Genomic DNA, 12,990 nt, shown 5'->3' on the forward strand with positions numbered 1-12,990 from the left:
TTACTTAAAAAAAAAAATCTTATTTTAAAATCAATTAATCGGTAGTTCCAAGGGTTTAACTTGATGAAACTCTGGGTATAAAGTCAATTTGCAGGTCTAAATAGATTTAGGCTGACTGCCCACATGTATAGCCATGTAGCACGGAATGAATTTAACCCACACAGAGCAGAGTTATGAGCCTTAGAATCTACACCATTACCTGCCTCTTCTAAATAACAGCCAGCAATCTAGGATTTATAGCAACCTAGAGTTTAGGGCATTTCTTCTCTCTTCCTCCAATGGATTTGGACGAAACTTCGGAAGACTGCAGTGGCGGGAGAGGTAGAGTCTTTTGCAACCAAGGCTGGTGGAGCCCAGACTCCCTGTGAAGGGAGTGTGCATTGAGTGAGTTCTAAGGGGAAGGTGGCACTATTACTGCTACAAAAAGCATCTTGGGCCACAGCCAGAAATGGGGATGCAGTAGACTTAAGACCACTGCCATTTTTGGACTTAATTTGCAGTATTTCAATCCATTTTGAGCTTTGAAAAAGCTTTGAAAGAGACACATAGCAAACTGCTGTACCAATCAAAATAAATCCGGAAGAACACAGCTAGAAGCAGAAGCACAGCAGACTGGTTAACTGATGTCAGCAGTCAACCAAAGTCAATGCAACAGTTTCTAATGTGTTAAGCACGAAGAGGTACAAAATCTAGACAGAGAAAAGTTTGTCAAGAGCCCCCCTCAGTTACATCACTGACTGAGAAATAAAACTCAGGTGCCAGGAGTCAAGAATGTAGTAGGAAGAGGACCTGAAACATAAGCCCTCGTATCAGAGACCTAGTATGAGGCCTGAGCTAAATAGTGGTCAAAGCTTTGCGGATATAAAGCAAAGTCAGGTGGATATTGGCAAGAACAGGGCTGATATTGCAGAAACACACATTCCTAAGTGGTGCTAGGCACAGGCCATGCATGCAAACACATTCCAGAAGGGTGGTACCAGAACACCTCGACACCAACACATTCCTCAAAAGATAACAGGAATATGCTAACCCATCTTGAAGATAAGGTCAGTATAACAGCATGATGGATAGAGATGTTCTGATTGAACCTACAGGTACACGGTAATTGGTGGTGGTTAGCTACATCACAGGGTGGTATCTAGGCATGTCAGAGGGCAGTAACTAGTCACATCACGGGGGCAACAAGGAACTTGTTTGTATCTGTGTATAAAGATGTATCTCAGAGGGAGTGTCTTTGTCTGGCCAAGGGGAGAATGGAAAGTCCAGCCATTCACTGAGCCAGTCCATTGTCACGAGCACATGTGTTAGTGTACCATTGAGCCAGGGCATTAGCACCGTTCATCAGCAATAAACCTGACCAAGTTCCTTTGCTGAAAACCGAGTCTGTGGATTTAATGGGCAGCTCAATCAAATTCTGCTATCTCTGCAGAGCTGGGATGGGGGCGGGGGGGAGAAGAAGAGAGAGAGAGAGAGAACGAACATGCGCACAGACACACACACACACACACACACACCCCCGACATCTGACCACATGGAATTTCTGTCACCGAAGTCCAACAGTATACAATCTATTATAGCTAATTGCACGACTATACTACAAAAGGAAGTTTCTTTTAAAAGTACAGTATTATTCATGTCTATACAGAAAGCTGACCTGAACACAAGGGCACATCACCACAGCAGGATTTCTGGACCTCCTATTATGATTATTTTTCCCTGCCCCACCATCGCAGCAGCACGGTTATGTTAATACAGATACACGATCTCTTGCCTTATCTATGCACTTATAACATACTCCTTGTAGTATCTGAGGAGCGACTTCTCCATGCCTTAACACATGCTGAAAGTGATTTTGCTTACCCACAGTCAGAATTAAGTATATATTAGTCCCAAGAAAAGAAACTGAGGATACCACTGTGAAGCCTAAGAATCCTCAGATTCATAATATATTTTATATCTGACCTACAAACAAAGGGAATGAAGTCTTCCACTTGCCTTGATGGCCTCAGTTAAGATAGCATCCATCTTTGGGCGTGAGGAAGCAGCCATCTGTGTTTGCTTCTGTGCTCTAGCTAGTTGGCTAGCAGAAAGGGTTGCCCATGAGGGAATGGTCTTTTTCACTTTCTTCTCCTTTTCTTTAGACTGATCCTTCTCACTTTAGGGGAGAGGGGGGGGAAAAAAAACAGTGACAGTAAGACAACAAAAAGAAAAGGAGTACTTGTGGCACCTTAGAGACTAATCAATTTATTTGAGCATAAGCTTTCGTAAGCTACAGCTCCCTTCATCAGATGCATACTGTGGAAAATACAGAAGATGTTTGTTTTTATACACACAAATCATGACAAAATGGGTGTTTATCACTACAAAGACAACAGATATTGCACCAAGGCAGCCCATGGAGCAAAGAGGCAAAACTCAACCCTCCCTCCCCCCCAAAAAAAAAATACAAACCAAAACAAAAATCTCAAAAGGTTGTCTTGAAAAGGAAGGGCTTTTAAAAAAAATATAGGAGGAGGCTAAGTGGATACAGCACTGAGGACTTTATATTTAAAGTAATATAATTTTGAAGCATAGACTGTGGTAGTTCAGTGCCAGAGGATAAATCCAAAACCCCTCAAAAGACCAATTCATTTACTACATAACTAACAGACGTGTTCAAGACCAACAAGGACACAAGGAACTAGAGATCTGCCCTTGTCCCTTCAGCCAAAAGGATTCACACAGTATACCACAACTTTAACTCTCCTTTGGACAACACAGGGTTCCAAGACAGAATGGAGACCCATATCCAGGCCAGGTCTACCTTACAAACTTTTGCGGACATAGCTATGTCAGCAGGGGTGTGACGTGTGACCAACACAGTTGTACCAGCAAAAGTCCCTAATGTAGATAGTTATATTGGCAAACCTGCACTTCTGCCAGTGATGCTTGGTTAGCTTTTGGAGTGGGAGATTGTGAGAGAGAGAGAGAGAGAGAGAGAGAGAGAAGAGACACGATACCTAGAATGAACTATGTCAGCAAAAGTACAGTTTTATTAGAATAAGCTGTGTCCACACTGGGAGCACTTTGCCAGCAGAGTATAGTACTATACCTACACTGTCATAGGGCTCCTAGTCTATACCTAGCCCCCCGTGATGGACAGTCAGAGTTAGTCAAAAAGACAATGCAGAAAGCTTTGCACTCCGGATAACAACCTTACAGCATACTAACATGGCATATGGGTTGTTCAGTTAAACTTCTGTAAGGGTTCTGCCTTACCAGGGAAGAGGCAAAGTAACTGTCATAAGAAGGTTACAGGAATATTACTGTATAGCACATTTAAATCACTAACTTAGCAGTCTAGCAAAACTGATTTTGAATTGCAGCAAGGATTTATTTCAGTTCATTGGAAAGTGGCAGAACAGGAAGAATTATCTGCAACCACAAGAGGGGGTGGGACACCAGTTTGGAGCAACCTCAAGGCTTCTCTTCTTGGGAAACAGCATCAAGTAGAACAAAACACTTAATTCACATCCTGGGAATGCAGTAATAGAACAAGGTGCTAACAGTGGAGCCCCTTACACAGAATCTCTGTGATTAGGACACGAAAGACAGGTTGCCTGAATATTACTCCTACTTAGTTACATTTGTGGGATTTGCCCACAGCCCAGCTGAGCTTTGGAATCTTCTAGAAAAGCAATGCCTGTTGGGACCACAAGTAAGCATTCTGTGCCCCGAGAGTACACACAGTTCCCATCCTCTTCAGTGCCTTCCTTTTCACAACTAGCTGTAGATTCTCTGGGTACGGACAGGAGTTTGTGTGTACGTACATCCCACAAACAGGAATATGCAGAACCACCTCAAAGATGAATTGCTCATTTCAGGTCGGCAGTCAAGTGACATAAGTATATCCCTCTCCCTGTACTAATGGAGAACAAAAAGATGGACAATATGTTCAATATATTCAGACTAGCAAACCGGTTTGCAGAAAACATGTATTTTCCGGCAAATCTGGTTTGCAGGGGAAAAAAATTCCACACAAATAATTTCCTGGGAAATGTAATCTGCTACTGGATGAACCCAAGGAATGTGTTCCACCCCAGAACAAAATACTCAATTTTGTATTAATTTACTTCAAAAACAGCAGTGGCATTTTGGCTCCCATCCTTAGTTTTCAAGAAAATTTTAGTCTTTTGTCACTAAGATCCTTTAGAAGAATTATTCCAAACTTTCCCTGCAATCCCACCCCAATTCCAGGCATTCAGAAAGGATAGGTCTTACTCCTTTTTGGTTTCTTCAGAAGACTTTGCTTCTCCCTTCTCACTCTCTGGTTCTTTTGGCTGCTCTGTCTCACTGGATGTAGCAGGTGGAGTTTCATTTTCTTGCTCCTCTCCAGTAGAAGCAGATTCCTCAGAGCTGACTTCCGCGTCTAATGAAAAATTTGGAAATACAAAAGTCTGTATCCAAAACAAAACTCTATTCTTTAAAAAAAGGCACAGGGAGAGTTTATAAACACACCCAAAAGCAGCCGTTTCCCCAGATAATCTCTGTGAAAAACTCAAATTATCCATTTAAATTAAACTTTAAAAATAGTTCTATTAACTTTTTAAAGCTCTTCAGTATGTGGTGATTAGCAGTCAAATGCCAGAGTAAACTTCAAAACAGACATTACATAAAATTCTCAAACTGGATTAAGTCAATTTTCTCATTTCAACCCCCCTGCACATCTCCTTTTCCTAGACTATGGAAGTTTACTATCATTGTGGTCACTCAAGTGAGGTGCCACAGAAGAAGCCACTATCATTTCTGTTTAGTGCTAACACTGGATGAAGTGGAAAAGTTTTTGCCTAGACTGAGATGATCTCTGGCATCCTTGCACACCTTTTAATATTGAAGAGACACTGTCAGTTAAAATTTGACAACATTTAGATACATCAAAACAAGTTTTTGGAAAACTTGAAATCAATATAAACGTACCCATCAGTTCTTTTGTTTTCAAGAATAGGTTTGATCATGACCAACTAATGTTTTAAAAACATCAATCTTTGTTTATACTAAACAGTGGCACTGAACATTTAGGTAACATGTTAACATTTTTAAACTAGGTTTCAGAGTAACAGCCGTGTTAGTCTGTATTTGCAAAAAGAAAAGGATATAATGTCTGCTGCAGTTTCCACGGTATGCATCCGATGAAGTGAGCTGTAGCTCACGAAAGCTCATGCTCAAATAAATTGGTTAGTCTCTAAGGTGCCACAAGTACTCCTTTTCTTTTTATTTTTAAACTAGTCATGCATGATTCTAGACAGGGCCCGAGAGTTTACAGAAGTGTTGGGAACTGCCTTTGTCTAACACACAGGGATGAAAACCAATGTCAGAAACCAACATTCTAAGAAAATGAACGCAAATAGTTGAGTGCATGCCTTATAGGCTAGACAACCCATCAAATAAAACTCCAAATTAATGATATCTTGACTTTAGTAAAGCTTTTGATATTATCTTGCATGACCTTCTCATAAACAAACTAGGAAAATGCAACCTAGATAGAGCTACTATAAGGTGAGTGAAAAACTGGTTAGAAAACCTTTCCCAAAGAGTAGTTATTAGTGGTTCACAGTCATGCTGGAAGGGCATAACAAATGGGGTCCTGCAGGGATCAGTTCTGGGTCCGGTTCTGCTCACTATCTTCATCAACGATTTAGATAATGGCTTAGAGAGTACACTTATAAAGTTTGCACACAATACCAAGCTGGGAGGGGTTGCAAGTGCTTTGGAAGATAGGATTAAAATTCAAAATGATCTGAACAAACTGGAGAAATGATCTGAAGTAAATAGGATAAAATTCAATAAGGACATATGCAAAGTACTCCATTTAGGAAGGAACAAATCAGTTGCACACAAACAAAATGGGAAATGACTGCCCAGCAAAGAGTACTGCGGAAAGAGTATCTGGGGGTCATAAGCTAAATATAGAATATTAGGGTTGGAAGAGACCTCAGGAGGTCATCTAGTCCAACCCCCTGCTCAAAGCAGGACCAACACCAACTAAACCATATCAGCCAAGGCTTTGTAAAGACGGGCCTTAAAAACCTCTAAGGATGGAGATTCCACCACCTCCCTAGGTAACCCATTCCAGTGCTTCACCACCCTCCTAGTGAAATAGTGTTTCCTAATATCCAACCTAGACCTCTCTCACTGCAACTTGAGACCATTGCTTCTTGTTCTGTCATCTGCCACCACTGAGAACAGCCTAGCTCCATCCTCTTTGGTACCCCTCTTCAGGTAATTGAAAGCTGCTATCAAATCCCCCCTCACTCTTCTCTTCTGCAGACTAAATAACCCCAGTTCCCTCGCCTCTCCTTGTAAGTCATGTGCCCCAGACCCCTAATTATTTTCATTGCCCTCTGCTGGACTCTCTCCAATTTGTCCACATCCCTTCTGTAGTGGGGGGGACCAAAACTGGACACAATACTCCAGGTGTGGCCTCACTAGTGCCGAACAAAGGCGAATAATCACTTTCCTCCATCTGCTGGCAATGCTCCCACTAATACAGCCCAATATGCCATTGGCCTTCTTAGCAAGAAGAGTACACTGCTGACTCATATCCATTTTCTCATCCACTGTAATCCCCAGGTCCTTTTCTGCAGAACTGCTGCTTAGCCAGCCGGTTCCCAGCCTGTAGCGGTGCATGGGATTCTTCCTTCTGAAGTACAGAACTCTACACTTGTCCTTGTTGAACCTCATCAGATTTCTTTTGGCCCAATCCTCCAACTTGTCTAGGTCACTCTGGACCCTATCCCTACTCTCCAGCATATTTAACTCTCCCCCAGTTTAGTGGCATCTGCGAATTTGCTGAGGGTGAAATTAATCCATTATTTCAACTGTCCATTCGTTGATGGAAAGCCCCTAACCTACTCTAGTTACTCTATGTGCTATGGAAAGCCATCTTCCCTCTCCCTTTAAGAAGTGTGCTCAAGTGACTTTCTGCTGGGCATATTTTTCTTTTAAATTTTGTGAATTAAAAATATCAATTCTAATGCTGCATTAACAACTATTTTTGCTTTAATTTCCTTTCTGCCATAAGAAAGAGGGTAAAAGGAATCAGTGGGATTAATTGAACATGATATCCAAGAATAACATTGCCAAGAAATTCAGCAGAGGTGGTATGATCAGAGATGCAACGTAAATCAATCTTACAAAGAGGTTGTGTGATGGGGCAGCTGCCCCTCACTGGCTAACCAAGGGTTAATAGCAGCCCTTGAGTGGCTGTGCAGAACCCAGCCAACCAGAGGAAGGCTTCAGAAGCAGCTAATCAGGGCCAGGCTGGGCCCTATAAGAAGTGCTGCAGGGCAGAGAGTAACTTAGTCTCTCCCTGGAGACTGAGGGAGAAGGGCTGGCTGCCTGCAGAGAGAGAAGTGCCTGAGACAGAGCAGTGCTGGGCAGGGTCAGGGGTGTAAGCACAGCTCCAGCCTGGCTGGCTCCCAGACGGAGGCCTTGATACAGGGGCCAAGTAGGTGCTGGGACTATGGGGAAGTGGCCCAGGTAAAGCAGGTAGCGACAGAGGGGAAGGAGAGGCAGTGAGCGGTTGCCAGCTATAGGGTCCCTGCATTGGGGGCCAGAGTAGTGGGCAGGCCTTGCCCCCACCCCCTCTTTTGCCCCACTGGCCGCTGAAGGAGGTGGTCAGCCAAAGGACTGCAGTTTGTCCCTGAGCGAGAGGCTGGACTAGGGGCTGCAGTTCGCCATTGCAATGAGAGGCTAGGCGAAGGACTGCTGGTTCCCCCCAGAGGCAGGGAGACAACGGAGTTGGGGCACAGCTGGAGGGCCGTGCCCTGAAGAGGATGCCGTGGTCCGGGAGTGACGTGGGTCCCCAGAGTACAACGTGTTACACCTTGCTAAACTGCACAGACCATCAACAGAAAAAAGCAGACAAAGAGGAAGTTACTCACCTTGTGCAGTAACGATGGTTCTTCAAGATGTGTGTCCCTATGGGTGCTCCACCTTAGGTGTCTGTGTGCCCATGCATCTCTCATCGGAAATTTTTGGTAGCAGTGTCCCGTTGAGCCCACGCATGTGCTCTCCCTCCCTCGTGGTCTGCCTTGAGGCTATTTAGCACTGCACAGGCAAACCCCCCTCACTTCCTTCTCTACCACAGAGCCCTATAGAGAACTCCAAAGTAGAGGGGAGGAAGGCGGGTTGTGGAGCACCCACAGGGACACACATCTTGAAGAACCATAGTTACTGCACAAGGTGAGTAACTCCTCTTCTTCTTCGAGTAGTGTCCCTATGGGTGCTCCACTTTAGGTGACTCTGGAGCAGTACCCACCACTGGAGGCTGGGACTTCGGAGCGGAGTCTTTTACTACAGAGAGTACTGTGGAGTTGAAGATGGTGTCAGCGGCCAAATCTTCAGTGATTGCATAATGTTCTGCGAAAGTATGGACAGAGGCCCCAATCATTGCTCTATAGATTGGGGAGAAAGGGGTATCCCTATGGAATGTGATTGAGGTAGGAACTGATCTCATGGAGTGCGTATGGATGGAAGCAAGTTGCGTCCTTGCTAAGTGATTAATGCAACTAGAGACCCATTTGGATAGTCTTTGACGAGATATCACAGAGCTTTTGGATCTTTCAGTGGATGAAAGGAAGAATTTATGGGATCTCCTTAAGTCCTTAGTCCTGTCCAAGTAGAATGCTAATGTCCTTCTAATATCTAGCATATGCACAATTGTCTCCCAGTTGTCACAAATGTGGTTTTGGGAAAAAACAGGGAGATGGATCTGTTGATTCACATGGAAAATGCAGAAAAAGTAGGGAGAAACTTGAGATATGGCCTTAGAGGGTTTTTTTTTTTTTATTTATTTATTTTTGTAAAGACAAAGGCTGTGAATGATGGGTGTGCCATCAGGGCGACTATTTCTCCTATGTGCCTAGCTGAGGTGATGGCAATTAGAAATGCTGTCATCATGGACAGGTATAGAGAGAGAACAAGTTGCTCTGGACTCAGAGGGAGGTCTAATCCAAGCCCTGAGAAGTAGATTAAAGTCCCAGGCTGGAGAGGGTGGTGTCACATGGGGGAAGAGAGTCCCAATGCCCTTAAAGAGTCTACGCATTAGTGGTTGAGCAAACTCCAAGTGGGAAGCCATTTTCACCTTGAGATGTACCTTGAGGGAGCTGAGTGAGAGTTTAAAATGTAGTGCAAAATAAGAGGGAGGAAAGAGGAGGTTGGGTCTGTCCATTTGGAATGGTACAAACTTGGAGTCGTTTCCATTTTGTAGATGGCTATGTGGAGTGGTCAACTTGTGGTTGTATTGCAACATGTGTTTCAGCTTATCAGAGCATTCTGCTTCTAAGCCTTGGAACAAAGAAAGATCCAAGCCTGGAGGTGAAGGACCCATGGGTTGGGGTGAAGGATCAGCCCATTGTTTTCAGAGACTGGGTGAAGAACAGGCTGACGTCAGAGGAACAGGAGGGCATATTGACATCTGTGTCAGGTAAGGGAGCCAGACTTGTCATAGTCAAGAGGGGCAATCACAATAACTCGTTGCATTTTCAACAGAATCTTCGATAGGGTAGGAAACTGGGGAAAGATATACAAGTGGGCCCTGTCCGCTGGGAAGACGAGGGCAACTGTCAGTGAATGTTTCCCCGAAGGGTGGCTATATCTTGCAGCACCTGTGAATTCAATACACACTCATTGTCGTGAGAAAATTCCAACTGAGACTGTTGGTTATCCCCTTCTGTATCCCTCATAGACAGGCAGCTGAGAGGAGCACATTGTGAGGGGTGTATCAGTTCCAAAGTTTAAATGCTGTCTTGCAAAGGGAGGGAGATCTGGCAGCTCCTTGGCAGTTTATACAAAACATACAGGTCACATTAAGTCCATCATAACCTTTGTGTGTTGTTTTATGACGAAAGGCAGAGTTTGTGCACAGGCACTCCTGACAGTCCCGAGCCCCAAAAGAGTGATATGGAAAGTCATTTCTGTGGAAGGCCATTTGTCTTGAACCTTGCTGTTGTGTAGGTGAGCTCCACAGCATATTAGGGAGACATGGGTCCCAGGGTGGTGAAAGTGGCTAGTGAGAGGAGCGTTCTCGCTTGTACTGCATCAGGTTGATGCTGATAAAGTCCAGTCACTGTACCGGGGTCAGTATGCCACTACAATGAAGTGAACCTTGGCGACTACCCTGTGTGGAGCAGTCTGTACCTATAACGATCCTGCCCCAAAGGTAAGCAGTAGGAAATCTCCTGTACGATGGTTGTATTGAGACATGGAAGTAGGCACCCTGTGATTTCTAGCCCCGAACTTAATCTCTTTGCTCTAGAGCTGGTCTTATCTACTGTGAAGTAAGGTAAGGTGACTTCTGAGTGGCATGACAGGTATATAGATGGCAGCTGATGCTGTAAGGTATCATTGTTCAGGCCCCTGACCAGCTCCTCAAAGTGCTTATAAGAGGCAGTTTGAGAAATCATGGACTGGGGTGCAGATTGTTCTCACTTTTGAGCCCTGGGCCTCTTACACTGTGGCTCATAACAGCACAGAGATGATGAATATTGAGAAGATTGTGATCTGTGGTGTGGTTGAGAGGTATATCTTCTCTTCTGTTCACAGTGTAGATTCCTAAGGAGCGTAGTGCAGTCCAAGAATCCTTCAGGATGTGGAGAGAAAATCTGTCTTCTCCGCAAAGAGTTTGGCCCTTCATATTGGAAGTCTGTAGCTCTTTGGGCAATCTAGAGAGGTGCAGCGAACAAAAAACAAAAACAAAAAAAAAACCCACAACCCACCTCAGTACCACTGTCATGGAGACTGGGCGGGCAGCTGTAACAGCTACATCCAGTGGTGTCTCTAGGACCGGTCTGGCTATCAATAGATTCAGACCATTCTTAGAGAAGGTCAGTTCTGTTTGTAAAAAGAAAAGGAGTAATTGTGGCACCTTAAAGACTCACCAATTTATTTGAGCATAAGCTTTCGTGAGCTCACTGGATCCGATGAAGTGAGCTGTAGCTCACGAAAGCTTATGCTCAAATAAATTGGTTAGTCTCTAAGGTGCCACAAGTACTCCTTTTCTTTTTGCGAATACAGACTAACACGGCTGCTACTCTGAAACCTGTTATTTTTGTGTTTCCAGTAATGTTTCAGAAACATCCTGGGTTACCCAAGATTAACAAAATTGTTTTGGCCATGACAGTTTGGTAATTTATGACTCTAAACAGTAATGTTGTTGATGAACACGCCATCTTGCGAAACCTGATCATATGGAGTTGACTTGGCATTATGTTGCTTGCTTCATGCATTAACCACATCCACTATGATGGAGTTGGGTTGCAGATGTTGAAAACTAAGTCTGCCTCTTTGGGTAGAGATGTAGGGTTGTTTTTATTTACACTCTGTTGCTGGTTGGTGCGATGGAGGCTGGCTCTACCAGATGATTTTGGTAGGATCTAGAATCAGCTCATTAATTGGGAGGACAGTTCTAGATGAGAAGGTAGTTTGCAGAATTTCCACCAACTTGTGATGTGTATCTGCCACCTCCTGTAAGGGAATCTGCAGCTCGTCTGCCACCTTCTTGGTAAGATCCAGAAAGTTCTTAAATCTTCACCTAGTGATGAAGGGTGGGCAGCACAGTCTCATCTGGGAGAGATGAGAAGTGTGCTGAAGAGGAAGCTACCTCTTCAGGTGTGGGTTCCCCCCTTCCTTCCTGTTCTGAAAAAACTCTCTCCTGCCCTGGCTCAGGTGCCAGGCTGTAGCAAACCATCAGGTGGACTCTCCCTGAGGGACACCGGAGACGGTCGCGCCATGTGTGTATATGCCTGAAGAGTTACAATATGGCCTTGGGAGGGAGAGGCAGGAAGGCAGGCATGGGCGTGATGGAATTGGGGATGACCCTTGTAGTGTGGTGGTGGGCCACCTTGAGGGGCCAGGGAATGACCTCCTCCTGGCCAGTGTCAGATTAGTCAGTGGTTAAGGGTGCCGCAACTGGGGTATTGGCAGTATACAGCCCAGTTCTAAGAGCCGGGATGTGCTAGATAGTGAGATCCTGGTACCAAGTAATGGGGATTGTGGTTCTTCCCCAATCATCAGGTCTCCAGGGTACCAGAGCTCACACAGTACCATGGGTTCATTTGGTACCACAGAGAAGGGTCCGTGGTACACTGTCAGTATTGATAGTTGGGCAGAGCACTCCCTAAATGAGAGTTTTGCCCAGTACAAAAAGTTTGTTGGTGCCACTTTTTTTTAGAGACGACATGGTAATTGTCTCTCCCTGGGTACTGAGGCCACAGGTCTCCAGAGTATCAGAGTACCTGTGTTACCATGGGCTCATCCGGAACTCCAGAGGAGTGTCTGTAGTTGGTATCAATGGTTGGGAAGGTGCAAAACACTTCCTAGATGGGAGTTTTGTTGCATCTGGTACCAAAGGGTTTCTCTATGCTGCTCTTTTAGGGATGGTACGGTAACTGTCCCCTCTCCTTAGGGGACGGTACCCTTGCCTCAGGGCTTCTCTGTGTTGCTCTTTTAGAGATGGTATGGTAACCGGTGCAGTAGTTGCCCAGAGTAGAGCTCAGAGCAGCACAAAGCTTACAGAAGTCCCTTGTCAGTGGGAGAGCAGAGCTCAGACCAGGGCAGAGCTCACAGCAGGAGGTTCCTCTGCTGGTATTGTCCTACGAGGTGGCCGCACGGGGGAACACCCCTCAGGCTGGTTAGTTGCTCGGAGAAGCCTTTCCAGGGGGAGTCTGCTGGTGACTTCTCTCTCTTCTCCTCTTCACCACTTGACCCCTTTTGAAGTGAAGGCTTCGGGGTCAACACCCACCAGAGTCTCCTGCAGACTGAAGTGTTTTCTCTGTAGGGAGGAATTTTCTCTTTTCTTTTTAAACCAAAGGAATAAAATAAAATAAAACAGAATAAAAACACTTGCCTGAGTACTTTTAGGGAGACCACGAGGGAGGGAGAGCACACGCGCGGGCTCAACGGGACACTGCTGCCAAAAATCTCCGATTAGAGGTGCAGGGGCACACAGAC

At 44.8% G+C, this 12,990-nt stretch overlaps 1 protein-coding gene across 19 annotated transcripts in view; it reads right to left on the reverse strand.

Annotated features, from left to right (window-relative positions):
* Positions 1-12,990, reverse strand: part of HP1BP3 (heterochromatin protein 1 binding protein 3) — a 79,492-nt gene that overhangs the window by 36,687 nt on the left and 29,815 nt on the right. For all 19 annotated transcript variants that reach the window (XM_077837541.1, XM_077837546.1, XM_077837530.1 and 16 more), the window contains 2 exons: positions 4,261-4,408; positions 1,996-2,155 (listed from right to left, as the gene is read on the reverse strand). In XM_077837541.1, the coding sequence (XP_077693667.1) occupies positions 1,996-2,155; positions 4,261-4,408 (308 nt within the window). The remainder of the gene's footprint in view (positions 1-1,995; positions 2,156-4,260; positions 4,409-12,990) is intronic.

The sequence above is a fragment of the Eretmochelys imbricata genome, chromosome 18, assembly GCF_965152235.1.
Source record: "Eretmochelys imbricata isolate rEreImb1 chromosome 18, rEreImb1.hap1, whole genome shotgun sequence".
Classification (NCBI taxonomy): Eukaryota; Metazoa; Chordata; order Testudines; family Cheloniidae; genus Eretmochelys; species Eretmochelys imbricata.